At 43.2% G+C, this 17637-nt stretch overlaps 1 protein-coding gene across 5 annotated transcripts in view; it reads right to left on the reverse strand.

The window, feature by feature from the left end:
• Positions 1-1431: 1431 nt before the first annotated feature.
• Positions 1432-17637, reverse strand: part of PRKCQ (protein kinase C theta) — a 123639-nt gene continuing 107433 nt past the window's right edge. For all 5 annotated transcript variants that reach the window (XM_063100965.1, XM_063100962.1, XM_063100963.1 and 2 more), the window contains exons 16-18: positions 11962-12150; positions 4549-4677; positions 1432-2533 (exon numbers count right to left, since the gene is read on the reverse strand). In XM_063100965.1, coding sequence (XP_062957035.1) covers positions 2378-2533; positions 4549-4677; positions 11962-12150 — 474 coding nt within the window. In that variant the 3' untranslated portion in view covers positions 1432-2377. The remainder of the gene's footprint in view (positions 2534-4548; positions 4678-11961; positions 12151-17637) is intronic.

Below are 17637 nucleotides of genomic sequence, written 5' to 3' on the forward strand. Positions count from 1 at the left end.
AATCATTGTATACATTTATGGGGTACAAGGTGATGTTTTGATAGATGTATACAATGTGGCATGATTAAATTAAGCTAATTAACATATCCATCACCTTGCTTTCCTATCACTTCTCGTGGTGAGACACTTGAAATTTACTCTCTTAGTTATTTGGAAATATATAATTTATTATTATTGAGTATAGTCATCTGCTGTGTTGTAAATCTCAAAACTTATACCTCCTGTCTATCTGAATCTTTGCCCTTTGGTCAACAACCCCCCAGCCTCTGGTAACCATCATCTGAAGGGACAGGTAAGCTTTAGAGGGTGGGGATGGGGCGCTCCAAACAGAAAAATAAGCATCAGGGAGGAGACAGGAAAGGATAGGTGTTTATAGGCTGTGCTAAGAAATTCAGATGGACTGAAGCGCAGCACATAGGAAAGGTAGAAATGAGAGGTAAAGGCAGAGAGGGTGTCTGGGGACAGAATCAGTGGCCCTGAGTGAGTTTTGGCTGGTGAGGATGATCTGGGGTTTTGAACATACATGTGTGATAAGAACTTTGGTTTGGAAGATACTTATGATCTGTATGTTGCATATATGAATTAAAGTGGGAGAAACATGAGATGAGAAGGCTGGTTCAGAGGTTATGAAATAATTCAGGCATGATCAGCAGGAGAGACAGCAGAGATGTGTATGTATTGTAGAGGCAGAATCATAAGGATTTGGTTAAAAAAAACTTAGGGAGGTTAGAGGGGGAGAACGAATAGTTGAAAGTGACTCAGGTTCTGAGCCTGCATGGCTGGGGCCCTGGTGGGGCCATTAACAGAAATAGAAAACAGATCATAAGAAAATAGGATGAACTCTTCAGGGACATGCTGAGTTCCTAGAGCCTGCCAGAAGCCTGGCAGCGGGACTAGCACTGGAGATGGGGACTGGGGACGATCAGCCCGGGAAGGACAGCACCCAGAGGAAGTGAGGGGAGGAGGGGAGAGGGGCTTTGGAAGGGATTTGGGCAGAAGGAGGAAAAGGACCTGGCAGTTGAAGGTGGAGAGGATGGAACAGGAGAATGCTTTGTCAGGACCCAAGGCGGCCAGGTCGAGACAGCGTGGTTCCTTGCATAAAAAGCTGCTGAAAGGTGGATGAGGCTCGAGAACATTCCACAAGGCTGGCAGGAGGTCAGCCTTGGAGGGAGTGGTGTTGGCTGAGGTCTGAGTGCAGAGCCTCGAGATCGCTGCTTCCAGAGATCTTGTGGGGAGGAGAAAGGGGAATACCATGACAGTAATTAAGGGTCATCTGAATTTCTCACCCCTTTTGGGATTTTTTTTTTTTTGGTTCCCAAATTTTAAAACATCAACTCCATGCTAGCTGCGTTTTGATGATCAGCACACTACAGCCAAGTTCTGGGCGGTGGGAGAGGGGTTGGGGGGGGGGAATTAAACTATTGAGGCATCTTTATTTCTCAATTTTTATTCCATTTTTATACATTTACCCCTTTGTCACAAAGTCACACATTTTATCAAAATATACAAACAGCACAGATACTTTAAAAATGTATAGTTAGAATTTGAACTAAACGAGATGGACTACTGCCAACAGCATGCGTGGGTCATGCCTAAGAGAGACATGAGTCATTAAACCTTCAGTAACGGTAGAGAAGGGATTGTTTTCTTCTCTCTCGGAAGAATCACACACTTTATTCCTTTTCTTGTTATAACGTGAGGGTGGTCATGATTGACTGCTCTGACACTGAAACCAGCTGAGAACGGAGAGACGGAGAGGTTGTACTGGTGAGAGTGGAGTGAGGCTGTCTCTGTTGGACTCTGATTTCTGGGTTGGCAAGGTGTTTTAGTAATCCTTCCCTATCAGGGACACGAGCTCCTCCCACTTTCCATTTTTCTTTTTCCCATGAATTTCATGGCTAATCAGAACAAATGGATTTGTAAAACTTGAGTTCTAAGCTATGTTTATTGTGAAGAATTCCATGACGACACCAGGCCACGGGCTGTGTCAGTCTTGAGAAGTTTGATTCATTAAGCATTTTCTGGATCAGCAGTGGGTGCCCAAGAGAAGAGCCATAATTTAGAGCAGTATGACACTTTTAAATCTTTCACAGTGCAGAGAACCACCTTTCAAGTAAATAACAAGGGTTAGCAATGACCTAACTTTAAGAGCATCTGTGAAAGAGGCCGGGAGATAAAACAGAGGGTGTCGTCAGTAGTGAAGTAGAGTTGGTTCCTGCTACAGATAAAAAGTCACATGGGGCACTCACGGGTTTCAGCCTTTATTGTCGAGTGTTTCTGTTCTTTTCCAGGTTGAAAAAGGAACCCAGGAAGTGTCACTTGAGCCAGTTCCCAGAGAGCAGGCACATTGCTTCGTGTGTCTTGGGAGAGGCAGGATTCAGGAGATGAGCTGCTCCATCCCTGGGTTGATGAAGGAGAAATTCCTGAACATGTTCTGGTCCATACTGTTGATCAGTGCTCTGTCAGCGAATGACAGCCGGGGTTTCTCATTTAAGAATTCTTTGTCGAAATTGCTGCAGTCATACGGTGATTTCTTGGTCAGAGCATGAGGGGAAAAAAATGGGAAGAAAATCAGCAACTGAATTCATTATCTTACCTTTCATTATCTAGGCTGTAATCGCATACAACAAAATTGGTGTTTGCAGATAAAATAAACTAAAGTGATACTTACAGATGATCGTGTATGGCTTTTATTGATCTCAGGTAATCAGTTTATCAGTAATATAATTAAATTCATATCAAATAGGACCTAATGTGTCTAGTTTGTAGTTTACATGAAGCAGGATTGGCAACCTTGAGAAAGTGGTGAACCCAAATTTGACCTCTGTCCTTTTAGTCTACTTGGAATAGCAGGTGGGGGGGGGTAAGGGGAAGGAGGAAAGGGCAAAGGGAAGGAATTTTGCAGATTACATAGCCCCATTCTTTTATCAATATCCTTTGCTATCGCTGGTTCCCCTACCCGTGTTAATTTATTACTGATCATCTTGGACTGTCTTCCATAGATAACACAGACCAGAACAAGCTCCATGTAAACCACTTGGTCCATTGATTCTCACAGCCAAAAAAAAAAAAAAAAAAAAAAAAAAAGAGAGAGAGAGAAAGTAAAAGCAAACACCTGTTAATAACTACTGTTCAGTATGGTGTACATTTTGGCTTTCTAAGATTGAGAACAACCATTATCAAAGAAAGTCCTATGAGCCTACATTAGCATAACTGAGAGTCAGCCCCTTCTATCCACGCATGAGGTTAGTGGCCTGTGGCCTCTGTCTACAAATAGCTGCTCAGACTATAGGTCACAGGAATTCCTCCCTCCTGGCAAAACTGGAAATTGTCCTGCGGGGAAGCTTAGATCAAAGTTTCAATTTCTATGTAGAAAATACCAGGTGAGTCTTGATCTGCTGTGGAAGGTGAGACATGACTTAAATTGTTCTGATAGCTAAAACAAGGTAAATGATTGATCACAAGCAAATGATTAGCTCATACATCAGATGTGGTACTGTTACAAAGAGGCACTGGGGGCCAGTCTGCCGAACCCATGGGACATCCCTGCACTTGGGACAAATGTTGAGAACCACTATCTAACCCTGGGAAGAAGGTCCACTGCTTCTCCCAGTCATTCGCCATCACGACTACCAACCATGGCTGTTTCCTAAGGTGGACACTTTGCTGTGACGCCCACGAGCCTGTGCAATCTCAATGGAATGACATGGCAGAGAGGGTCCCTGTCTGCACAGGTGATTACCACCTGTTCCCAGCAATCACCAGGAATGGTTAAATCGGGCAAATCCACCACTTTACTCTTTTAAAAGTTATTATTTATTTTTAAAAATTATGGTAAAATATACATGACATAAAATTTACCATCTTAACCACTTTTAAGTGTACTGTTTGGTGGCACTGAACACATTCACATTGCTGTGCAGTCTTTGCCACCATCCATCTCCAGAACTTCTCACCTTAGACTCACTCCACTTTGTCTTCACTTATGGTGGCCACCTTGCATGTGAGTCAGGTCATTCTGCCTTTTCTGATGTAGATGAGTGACTTTTGCTTGTGAGTATACACATGGGAATTTAGAGATCTATCTTTTTCTAAGCACCAATTTACTTTTTCTTTCTTAAACTGCAGAACACCTAACAATTGCCTTTAGGGAATATAGTTACATGAACACCTTACAGATCATAGGTCAACTTTAATAAATATCATAGAAAAAATGGCCCCACAATTCCTGACATAGGATGCAAGTGTGGGCGACCCAGACTGTGACCATTAAGTATGTGTGTATCACATGCAAAAACTTTATCTCATCTGATAGTCACCCCTCACCAATACATGTCCAACCTAAGGCAGGTGCTCAGCAATTCATTCTTCATGCAGGTGCATTTTAACCGCAAGGTTAAATTGTGGGAAAAAGAGTAACATGTCCTGCGCCCCCCATCAGCCAGATAGCCTGTATTCAGGAAGCACCTTCTCCCCAAGGGTGGGGCAGTGCAAGGAGCTGCAGGGGAGAGAACTGCTGAACCAAATGGCCCACGGGAGAGTACTTACCACTTTAGGCCTGAACGGAGGGTCAATCTCCTTTCTTTCAAGTTCTTCCCAGTTGATTTCCCGAAACAAAGGGTGCTGGCGGATGTCTCCCCTCACTCCCAGTCTCTTTTCAGGTTCTCGCACAAAGAGCTGAAAGGCAGCATATGGGAACCGCTTACTTCTCAAGGGACGATCAACCTTGCAGCAGTGGATGTTGTGTTTCTTAGTGTACGAGCCACTCGCTTGTCTAACCTTATTTTTCTACTTACCTTTATAAAGATTGACTAAAGTCAAGCTGGTCCTGACACTCTCTTGCATGAGCCTTTTGGAATATTCTAGAGTCTGGGCTTTTGCTCCCTTGACATGCTATCTTTTGAGTTCCACAGACCAGGCTTGAAATCAGCTTTGCCATGTGTTATTTATGGGACCTCTGGCAAGTGACAGAACCCTTAGCCAGTCTCCTCAACTGTAAGTGAGCTAAGTGCCCTCCTCACGGGGCTGATCTGAGGATTAAATGAAATAGCAACATACTTACATGCACAAAGCACAAGTGCACATGCATGCACACACACGCACACATGCACACACATTTGTGCACTATAACTCCTAGTCTGTGAAACCCTACAGTGTAGAGCAAGTGATCAATTTATTTGTTGTCTGAGTGATTGCCCATCAATTGAGTATGATTTCATACAAAACTGCCTCCTTAGGACCACATTGTGGGGATTCAGGTATAACATAAACTAGTCTCAGATGGTCAGCTTTGGACTTCACAAGCCATCTGAGTACCAGGAATCCCTCTTGACTCCTACAAACCTGCTGGATGAGTAATATTTAATTCCAAGTTCATCTCATGATCTCTGAGCTGGTACATGTATTTTTTTCCTCTTTGCACTGGCCCCTCTCCTGCTATTTTCCCCTATAGGGTTAAAATGAACACTGGCAAGACAGGAAAGAAAACTTGGAAACTTTTCAAACTTAAATACAACCTTCCTAGGACATTAAGGAACAGGAGAGTCTAAACATTAACTTAGAAAACTAACAGGTCCTCTGGGTGTCTGGAGTAGTTTTCCTTTATTCTTACATCAGCTAGATGTTTATTTATGAAGTAACCACTAGTTATAGGGCATCCTAAGGAGGCTGTGGATCTTTAAAACAGAGAACTCGGTGAAATGCAGTGATTTCCCAGTGGGCTCTGGCAAGGGTGTGACCTCCGTTGCCACCTAATTGCAGGGATCTCTTGCTCTTACCGCTTGTAAAAACAGCCAGTTTACATATTCTAAAACACTGCTTATCTTATATTACCTTACTGCTTGAAGTCTTCAGAGACTCTACCAAAAAAATAATGACCAAACAACATGCTGTAGCAAAGATTTTTTACCCTCTTTTTAAAAGTAGGAAAATCTCTTAAAATTCCAAGTGAGATGCTCATGCAACTACCTAGTATTTTCAACTGGTAAATCCTCAGTTCCTCTCTCTGCCTTACCATACGGTGGCCATTGAGGACTTTTATGGCAATTTGGGGTTCCCAAGCACCTAACTAGAAAATCACTTCACAGTGTAAAAAACACAAGACTGTCATCCAAGAGATTCACTACCCACATGGCCTTTGGTAACTTTTCTGTGTCTTGATTTACTTATCTGTAAAACAAAGGGTTACACTAGGGATCGCTGAGGCTTGGTGATTTCTAGCATCCTCCGAGTCCTTGGCTGCTGCTCAAGGCTTTCTGCAGCCTGGTGCTTACGCATAGGTGCTTCCATTCCCATTGGAACCAGCTCCTGTCCAGACATATCAACTCACCAAGGGACCTCCAACCTTTCCTACCTCTGTCCTTCAGTAATGACATTTCCATCTTGCAAGGAGACACCTTTCCTCATATTCCATCCTATTTCCTTCTCTTCATCTTTAAATCCTGCTCCACCTTTCAGGGCTCAGCTTACACCTCCTTTTCTTTGTGAAGCTTTCTTTGATTATCTGAACTGACAGGGAGCGTCCCCTCCTCTCCTAGCCCTATTCACGCTCATGTGTTTGGTTAAATCATCCATGCCGACCAGCGTTCTTTGAGAGTCAGGTACTGAGCTAGATGCTTCATGTAGACCATCCTGATTTTAAAAACAAGTTCTAGAGGCAGGTTCTTTATCCCAATTGTCAGGTGAGAAACTGAGGCTCACAGTAACTATGTAACTTGCACGAGATCATAAATCCAGCCATTGGTGGAGCCTAAACAATGAGCAGCTTCCCTCCCACTTTTCTGTTGGATAGTCTCTCCTCTAGCTCAGCAGAACCTCTTCCCTGCATTACAGAAATTAGCACGTTGTATCTTTTTTCCAAGTCTGTCTTTGCTTCTAGACTGTAAGCTCTGGAGGGCAGACACCATTTCCATTTCTATTTCTTTCAGAATGTAGCACAGTTCCATGCACAAAGTAGATGCTCAGTGAATGTTTGCAGAATTAGTGAATAAGCTGCCTTTGCACTTTGTTTATCTGCAGATCATGTGCCTTCTGTTTTCATCTTCTCTCAGCCACTTGTTTTCAGCATATGGAAAATTCACTTCTGTAAACTCAAGAACCAGTACCAGTCAACAGATAGAAAGCAGATTGATTTTTTTTTAGAGGCAGAGGGAATGAGTGACTTGCCTCGTGCCTCTTCCCTGGAAATGATCATAATAAGTGATTGACCTTCACTTCTTCAGGACATTTTGATAAAACAAGATTAGATAGAAGGTGTAAGTGTCTCAAGAATAGGTCAAGAACTAGCTCATGTTTTTAGAATAAATGCATCAGGGAATTAAGTTAGAAGTAACTTTCTTGGGCCAAGCATGCACCATCTAGGCTTTCCATTAGATGTTCTTCAATGAACATGTGGCATTTGTACTGAGATCATCATGGCAAAGAGGCTTCTGAGCTTGGTATATATACCATGAAATTGTAAAAAATGTATTTTAAAAATAAAATGAGTAATGAGAATATAATATAATCTCCAACTCTGAAGTTCAGTATTCTTTCTAGTTTTGCACAGGACAGTAAAATATTATAATCTCTGCCCTTCAGCAAATCAACCTGCCTGATGTCTTGAGGATGACTGGTGACCTCACAGGGGGTCCAGGTTAGCAACTCTGTGGGAGGAAAGCTGCATCGAGAAATAAAATTCATGAAGAAAGACTTGCTTTTGTCCATAAAAAGCTGTCAGAATGGTGGTTTACATTTATAGGAAATAGCACATCTCTTACATACATGGCCAGGATGTTGTTGGAGTTTGTTGAAATTTATTTGACAGTCTGGGCAGGAAAGCAGTTCTGGGCTGCTGAGGATGGCCACCCGTGACAGGTGACAGATTGTACTGGAATCTACCTTCCTTCTTCAGTCACTCCTCAGATACTTTCTATAAAAAGGAGTGGTATTTCTGTTCGAGATCATTAGTTTTCTGTTGTTTTCAAACAAATGAACAGGACATCCTGGGTGAGTAGAAAAGGATGTTACTGCCATCCCGGCAGCAACTCTTGACGTGTGCAACCTCTCCTGATGTGTAATTGTTCAGTGCACAACCTGCATCCATGCCCTGTGAGGGCGAAAGGGGACAGAGTCTGGTACTGATGCCGCTGCTATAACAGATGCCACTAAACGCTGATTTGTTCAGCTTTTCCAGAGGACCCATGACTTCTGGGCTTTACAACATTATGTAAAATTCCCTAGACGAAATTTCTGAGAAAAGGTACTACCTTTGATTTTTGCAGAAAAGGGGGCTCAAGGATTTGGGGGCTGTTAGATCAAATTTATAAAGCAAATGAGGAGTACAGATGAAGCTAGAAGCCAGGCTTATAGTCAGCAAGTTGCTTAATGGAAACTAATTTTTGTACACCAACTGCAAGAATATGTGCAGGAGAAAAGACATGGAACTTTTACTAGCTTACATGGGAAATAGTAAGCCCAAACTCTCTACGTGAACTTAAAACTTTTTTCACCAACCAGTCCTTTTTAAAATCTTCTTTATCCTTAATTGTCTTGGTTTCTAGTTTATTCAACCAAATCTATTTTCTACCCTGTGGCAAATCTTTCTCCTGTCATTGAAACTCTGAAGATGACTTTTTTCTTCTTTTTTTGCTATTTGCATGACATTTAGCATTAGATTTAGTTTTGCTTATAAATTTTTTTTTTTATTTTGAAATAAGCATATATTCACAGGACATTGAAAATATAGCAGAGATGTCCTGTATGCCCTTCACCCAGTCTCCCCACCTGGTCACATCTCATGTAATGACAGCACAAGGTCAAAACCAGGAATGTGTGTGTCTAGATCAAGCCATTTTATCACATGTGCAGATCAGGGCAAGCCCCATGACAAGCAGGATACAAACTCCTCCATCACCATCTCCCTTTATAGTCATACCCACTCCCCTGCCCCTGCCACCCCTCATCCCGGCTACCACTAATCTCATTTCCATCTCTGTGATGTTGTCGTTTCAGTGACGTTACATAAATGCACTCAGAGCAAGTGACTGACTTTTCGCATTCAACATGACGCTCTGGAGATGTACGCAAGTTGTTTTGTGTGTCAATAGCGTTCCTTTCTCTGCTGAGTAGGTTTCCATGCACACGACTTTTTGCATTTTCCCTCCAACTGGAAGTAATCCTTTCCTCCTACCCAATCTTTCTCTCCTTTGAAATCATCACCCCCAACTTCTTTCCACAGAGTGACTTGGTTAGCCCTGCCTTCACCCTCAGCCCTTGCCTGAAGCTGTCCCAGATCCTGAGATCGAGCTGAGTGTGGGAAGCACCATGGGAGGGTTGGTTCTTATGGGCACCGGTGTTGAGGGATTGTGTCTGTATCTCCAGGGCCCCCATGCTGTGATCACCTGAAGCCAGCCCCTATGTCTGAAGATGACCTCACCTCCCTGATGGTACACACCAAGCCTCTCCTCATTCCTTTTTTTCCAGTGGGTTTTGTTGGCCCAGGCTTCTCAGTGCAGCCCCTCAAGCTATGGACTGAAGTGTGTCCCCCCAAAATTAATAGGTTGAAGCCCTAACTCCCAATATGACCATGGATAGGGAGGGCCTTTATGGAGGTAATTAAGGTTAAATAAGATCATAAGGATCCAATAGGATTAGTGTCCTTATAAGAAGATACCTATAAGATTATGATCCGATAGGATTAACGTTCTTATGAGAAGAGGCACAGAGCACTCTCTCTCTCTCTCCACCATGTGAGGACACAGCAAGAAGGAGGCTGTCTGCAATCCAGGAAGAGAGTCCTCACCAGAACTGACCCTGTTGGCACCTTGATCTTGGACTTCAAGCCCCTAGAACTGTGAGAAACAAATGTCTGTTGTTCAAGCTGCCCAGGCTGTGGTATCTTGTTATGGCAGCCTGAGCAGACTAAGATACTTCACGTTGAGTCCTTCCTACAACCAAGCGTAAGTTAAATGTATGTAAAGTAAAACTGTTCATATTCTAATCCCACTAACTTATTTTCACTGTTGTCATCTTTTTGTTGTTCTTGGTTTATTTTGAAATGAACTTTCATTTAATATGTGTTTTGTTCAGTCATTAAAAGTGAATTTAATTGGTCGTTTGGGGAGTTTTCTAAGTTTATTGCTTGTTTGGATCGCAGTCAGAAAGCAGAAGCTGAATGGAACTGGCTCAGGTTTTTAAATGCCTGGTTCCACTAGCCTTGGACTGGGTGTCCTGTGAGAGCCTTGTCAGCACCTCTCACAGTCAACATCTTGATGCCCCATAGAGAGCTCTGGAGTTGTCTCAAAATTTTTAGTGCCCTAGATGAGTTGTCATTTGTATTAGAGAGGTGGAGGTGTATACCTTTTAAATTTAATGCCAAGTAGTTCTTCAAGAGAAAAGAGGAGGCTAGTGAAAAAAGATGGGCCTTTTAAATTTCGATTTAAAACTCACTGATAGCTTCTAATGTTGAAGAACCTTATCCTATTCCCATTTTGAATATAGAAAGAGCAAGGCTAAAAATTATTTCTCTAAATGATGGTTTTTTTTTTTTTTTTTTTTTAACCAGCTGACATAAGAGATCCTAGAAATCAAAACAATGTTTCTTCTAAAGCATTCTCTATTCTTGGTCCACTTCTCTTAGATTTGCCAGCCTCTTAATCACACTGGTGGGTCTCTTTGATCCAAATATTTGCTGGGACAGCTCAGTAAATGTAGTGCTTATTATTCCTATATGTATTGGGCATGTCGTATTGGCATGATTCATTTTCATTTTACAGCTTGTTACATTCATACACTAGAATCACATCCTCAAAAAAAGGTAGACTGGACTCTGCCTAAAGTCCGAATTTTTAATGATGTCTCTCAGATGTTCCTCTGTCTCTGCACTGGTTTGCTTTGGGAGCTCCTGGTTCATGGCACATGATTCTCAGGGCCCAGTTTCCATCTATAGCACTGTAAGCTGATCTTAATGCATCCTGGGCTATCATGGACAAGGGTCTGACATCTGCTTTGATGATGAATTCTGGAGAATCCTGCTAAGATGGCAATGGCCTGTACTCTAAGAGTTTGTTAGGGTAAACTATGCATCAATATTTCCAGTGGACACCAGGTAGGGCATGCGGGTGAGAGCTGGTCTGCCTGTATTTTAAGTACTGCCTAAGACAATCTGCTGGAGGTCAACCAATGGTGGGAAAGGGTGTTCCTGAATTAGTATTGGTACAGTACATGGGCTAGGGAATGAGTTCAATGGCCTCCATCTCAAGGGTTTCAGCCAAAAATGTCCCCAGGGATAAGTATTTCCAAAGAACCTACAAGAGTGCCTTGCAAAAGTCTCAGCTGTAATCATGCCAAGTTCAGAGTGTGAAGCCATCCAGCTGACTAAGAACAGTTCTTTCTCCTTATCCCTTCATCCTTTCTGTGCTCCCACCTGGTATGGTCTGAAGCAGAAACTCGAGAGATGGAGAGGAAAAGAACAAGGACACAGTCAAGCCCAACATGACTACACTCACTCTCCACAGGTGAACAGCGGCCAGCCGTGAACTCTGCCCAGAGCAAAGAGCACGAGTCTCAGCTTTAAAGTTAAAATTGACGTGATGACTAATATCTTGAGCTGCGCAGTTTTAATTTCTCAACTGAGACAATGTTTTATGACATAAGAGTGACAACAGACTGAGTTTTAAGCCCAAAATCGTGCTTGTTCAAAGGATCAATTACATCTCCACATAAAGGCGTTCAAGGGTCATGGAACTGGTTCCCGGGCATTTCTTTCCTACATGATGCACAGGAGGGTCTATCCTATACTCACTTTGATATAAATGTTCACAGTTTTGGTGTGTCAGTTAAAACAGAGACAGCGGGTATCCCATTTAAATCCAATACAGTCATTGTTTACCAGGTATAAATCAGAATCTAGAAATAAATGGAAATATTGATCAGAAAACCTAATACTAATCTTATGAAAACCTTCTTGACTTCATTTCTTACCTTCACCAGAAGGTCCTTAGCTTCCTTCTCAAGCCATCGGGGGTAAAAGGGATTGTCCATGCGGATGGAGTGGAAGAGCTCTTCTTCATCCTGGCCGTGGAAAGGCGACTGGCCAATGAGCATCTCGTAAAGGAGAACGCCAAAGGACCACCAGTCAACAGAGTGATTGTATTTCTGACCCAGCAAGATCTGTGTGACCAAAAGGCAGAGTTGCAATTAGCAGAAATGAGGTTGATGATTTCTTTCTGAGCTTCTCAAAGCCACTCAGTAAATACTCGATAGGGTGACAGTACGTGCCTTCAACAAAGGTCACACTGAAAATTGTATCTTTTGACAAGCTGATGAATGGACAGAAATGCCAGCATTTTTGAGTTTGAGTTCGAGGAAACAGTTTTGAATTTCCATTTCTACTTTTCCTCTGGCTTTCAGTGAAACAACTAAACAACTCAACTGTGCTGTTTGCCTTCCTTTTCCCATCGGTGCCATGAGGACCTGTATGGCAGATATCAGAGCTACCAAAGCTGGTGTGTAGCTCAGTGCCTCTGACATGAACGTCTAAACAAACCAAGCCCATGTGCTTTACAGACTCCCACTGTCCTGAGTCTTTGCTTAAAATCTCTGCCGTCATGAAGCATCCAAAGAGGCCATCTGACCAAGTCCCTTCCTTAAAGCCTAGCTAGTCATGGCTGTGACATGCAGGAGTCACATTTGGAGTCACTGTAATGCAGATTCAAATTGTGTGACTCCGTGGGATGGAGAGCACAGGATAACAAACTGTTCAAATTCAGAAATCAGAGACCTCTAAGAGCTGTGCATAGCTGGATGGTGAGTTTTGCGTAGAACTGGTCTGGTCTACCTGTTAGGAGGGTGGATGTAAAGCCTGGAATCCCACCTAACTTCTTAAAAGATTTCTGTCCTTTCACCAATTCATTTTCCTGTCAAAAAAGGTTTTGTATGCTGACCTTTCAGCAACTTCCTTGTTTAGTGTTGGAAGGTAGAGATCGCAACACTTGTCATCCAAAAAAACTGTGCTGTGACCTTCTCTAAGACTGTACCTAGTAGGATCCATCAATGGATGGACAAAGAAATGTGGTGGTGGGTATATAGCCAAAGTCAGGAGGTCGAAGAGACGTCTGCACACCCATGTTCATTGCAGCATTATTCACAATTAACCAAGCGTCCATAAGCAGGTGGGTGGACAAAGAAAATGTGGTATATATACACATGGAATACTATTCGGCCTTTAAAAAGAAGGAAATCCTGTTTAATTATGCTAAGTGAAATAAGCCAGTCACAGGAAGACAAATACCATGTGATCCAACTTATCCATGGAATATTGAAAAGTCAAACTCACAGAAAGAGAGAGTAGAATGGTGGTCACCCAGGGACTGGGGGGGGTGAAAGACTTGGGGGAATTGGGGAGATGTTGAAAAAAAATGTGCTGTATCCACATAATGGAATATTATCCAGCCAGTCACAAGAAGATAAATACTGTATAATTCTACTTATATGAGGTACCCTAGAGTAGTCAAATTCTAGAAACAGGAAGTTGGTGGTTGCCAGGGGCTGCGGGGAGGAGGAACAGGTAGTTATTGTTTAATGGGTATAGAGCTTCCGTTTTTCAGCATGAAAACATCTTGGAGACCAGTTGCACAGCTATAGAAATATACTTAACATTACTGAACTGTACACTTAAAAATGGTTAAAATGGTAAATTTTATGTATATTTTACCACAATTAAAAAAAAAATCCTAGTACATAGTAGGAGCACAATAACAATTTGCTAAATGGAGAAGAGGAAGAAATCTTTGTTAATTCATGACTGCTGCTCCCAGGACGGGTTGGGGGCAGGCTGTTTTATCACCCAAAACAAAATGGGGAATGGATAAGAGTACCGAATCACTAAAGGGGGACTGGGACCGTCCTGGGGGTGGCCATCCTCTCCACTCTGCAATCTATCCTGGGCGTCCCACGTACCCATAAACACACACACACACTATTGCTATTGGTGCTACTCATTTGAAATGAGGTTTTTCCTTCCTTCTTAAATGGGGCTTTGGAATAAATTGTAGAATTGTAGCACCAATGGCCTTAGGAAAGAAAAATGACACTAGACTTCTAGACATTCCAGTATTTTCTAAAAGCTGCATGTTTTGATGCTGGTGAACTTTTCTGATGGAGTAGAATGATGTTCTCAGCAGTCATCCTGGATCCTGCCTCACCCCTGTGCCTGTCCCTGGGACTTGGGATCAGTACCAAGGGAGGCTCAGGGCTACCGTGATGTGTCTCTAACAAAACAACAGCAAAACAGGTTTGATGGCTATATAAAATGTCACAGCTTCTACTTCTGGCTTAATCTCTTATTGCATAGTTTTGGAAAGACTCCTTAACCTACCTCTCAACCTCATTTGTAAGAAGTGGCAATCACATCTGGCCAGCTTATTATGGGGCCTTATTAAGGATCTAATGAAAACTAGGAACGTCAAGGTGATTTGTCATATCAACATTCCTATAAGTGCTATGATAAATATCTATTTTGATAAACTTGTCCCCATATGTGAAAATATAGATCAAGATGCAAATAGAGGGCCGGCCCCGTGGCTCACTCGGGTGAGTGCGGTGCTGGTAGCGCCGAGGCTGTGGGTTCGGATCCTATATTGGGATGGCTGGTGCGCTCACTGGCTGAGCGTGGTGCGGACGACACTGTGCCGAGGGTTGTGATCCCCTTACCGGTCACACACACACACACACACACACACACACACACACCCCTACACACACAAAGTTGAAAATAGAATTTTGCAACCTGCCACCAATTTCCAGTATAAAAATGCTGTCCACTGGCCTTAACTCAATATTTAAATGTTAAAGTTTACTAAACTTTACAAAGTTTATTTTAAAATTTTTAAAAAAATAAAGTTTTCCTTAAGAAATAACCTAAAAGTAGACCTGGGAGAATGATAAGAAAAGTAGAGATGTACCCAATTAACATACAGTCTTAGTTCAGTCAAGTTTGCTGTTAAGTGGGGCCAGGTACACACGCAATTTCTGAGACATGCCACCAGGGGGTGCCAAAGAGAACACAAACTGCTGTGAGCAACACATCTTTGTAAATAAACAACATTTGGCAGGACAAATGAAGAGAAATTTAGAGGACAGGAGACAGCTGGAGTGCAGATTAAGCCATCTAGGCTAGATGATGTCAGTAAAAAATTTCAATCCTAAGGTAGGAAGAAGCAAAATGAAGATTTACACACAGAACAAAATATTCCCTTAAAGAACACTAAAAGATGTTAGGAATTTTCCTTTATTATGTCTTTTATTTATAAGAACCCCTTGAGCTAAGTTCTGCCATTCATATTTTAAAGAGGATAATGATTGGACTTAGGGATGTCACATGCCTTATTTGAAGTCTCCTAGTTAGTGAGTGGAAGGCCATGTTCCGAGACTTCCAGTCTTGGGGCATTTTATAACATCATGTGCCTACATAAAGCTGTCTCCTGGTTTTAAACATTAACCTAACAAGGTCATGCTCGCACCATTGTGTGTGCATGTGTGTGTGTATTTTTTGGAAGGGGGGCAGCTGGCCAATGTGGGGATCCAAACTCTTGACCTTGGTGTTATCAGCACCAAGCTCTAACAAACTAAGCCAACCAGCCAGCCCACACTGTATATATTTCACGAGACAGTGGTGGAGAAACACTGGTAGAGCAGGTCCTTTCTGTCTCAGCCCCAGTGCCTCCCCTCATTATGGGCTATTCATTCTTCTTTTGTCTAGTTCCTTTCCTTCCCCAGTTTTACCACTCCATGCCACAGTCCCTCTTCCTCCCTGACAGTGGTGAGACTTGCACCTCCTGCAGCCTTTGGGAGCTGGTGAGCTGAGCTGCACAGGCCTCTGCGTGGATGTGCACCGGGGTAAGCGCTGCTCCAGTACTGAGCACCCCCTGGGACCTCTGTGCTTTTGGTTTCAGGTGATTCCTACTTTCTCCAGGGAGCTGCTTCCTCCTATTGAAACCCCATGTGGATTTGCTGGGTAGCTAGTGTGCATTAGAAAGCAGAAGGTTTTCCTATTTACCTGTTTCCCTATTATTTGTCTAAATGAACTTGGACCTCTGATTTTACACCAGACCCTTCTTGCTCCTAAAATGGGAAGACAGAGGGACCAGCAGGGCCTTGGAGAGAAGCTTCGGGTCTCGGGAGACACAGACTGGGGAGACTATCTCCCGGCTGAGGGGAGCGCCGCCTGTGACTGCTTTTCATGCATCATTCCTGCTGCTACTTTGAAATGCATTTACTGCTGGGATTTGAGTTCTCCTGATAGGAGAGATCAGTGTCCGCTACATGGGCTCATGGCCTTAGTCCCCAGCCATTTTGTGCGCCTGTGTCTTTCTAACTCCTTGCCTTACCTTGTGCTTTCCATTAGCCACGGAATCCCTTCCCCAAAGGAGCATGTACTTTAACAGAAAAGGTGACAACTGCATAGTCATAAAGACGACACAAGGCAGCGCAGGCTTCGAGCCCCTTCAGGGAAGGTTAAGTGATTACTAGGCACAGAGGGAAGAGAGCACTGCTCCACTTTCGTTCTGTTTTTCAGGGTGGAAAGGGCAATGGGCATGTGAATGAGATAAAGAAAAACCTCACACGGTAGATGGCATGAGTGTGGGGCCTTGAAAAGCGGGTGGGATGTTGCGGGAGAGAGAAGGAGGAGGCTGCTGAGGGTTGGTATAAAAGAGGCCCAGAGGTGGGGGGTGCAGTGCCCGTGCAGAGTGGGTGTTTCAGGTGCACGCCCTGGTGCGGGCGTTTATTCAGGAAACCTGTGGGGTTTATTCAGGAGCTGTGGGGAAGAGAAGTGCCACAGGGTGGGCAACTCACGGTCCCGATGGGGAGAAATCAGCTTACTGGTAAACTGCACACACATGTGCTGTGGTAGCACAGAGAAGAGACTAGTCTGAGAGGTCAGAAGCGTCCTTAGGGAGAGGATGGCTGTGGAGGTGGGATGGCCACAGACCAAGGATGTGCAAGGCAGAGCAGGCACGGTGTGGCCCCGTCAGGGGAAGCCAGCACTTTCCTATGCCTGGACACATTGTTGAGGACTTATGCTCAGGATTTTGGCTCATACCCAGCTGATAGTTGGGGACTTCTTAAAGATTTTAAGGCACTGGAGTGACAGGTTTGCACATTACAAAGGCAAGTCTGGTAACTTGGCAGACCAGTGGCCTTCATAGGGTCCATAAACCAAAGAATGACCCAGATGATCTAACGGGATGTGGGAGGAAATTTAGAACTTTTATTTATATTCCTTTTTAAAAAATCTGAAATAAGAAAGAAGTTAGGCTTTATAAATATTTGCTGTACAGAGTGACACAGGTACCTCTCGTTTAGAAACTTGAACAGTCCATGGGGTATCCCTCGGGAAGTCTTATCTCAGAAGGAACTCAGGGGCGGCTTGGCCTGTTCATTTATTTTCCGTGAATTGCAAGGTAGCACATGATTTGGGGTTCTGTTTTAACTAACTAATTTTCACAAAGTGACAAGTCCTTAAGAAGTTATCTGCAAAGAGGCTTGGACTAAAGGTAGTACTGCAGTGATAATGCGAATGCAATATGCAGATTAAAGATAAAATGCGATAAGTAACACCAACATAAGCAAAACGTGAGAACATGGCGGTGTTGGCGT

Source organism: Cynocephalus volans, chromosome 6 (assembly GCF_027409185.1).
Source record: "Cynocephalus volans isolate mCynVol1 chromosome 6, mCynVol1.pri, whole genome shotgun sequence".
Lineage (NCBI taxonomy): Eukaryota > Metazoa > Chordata > Mammalia > Dermoptera > Cynocephalidae > Cynocephalus > Cynocephalus volans.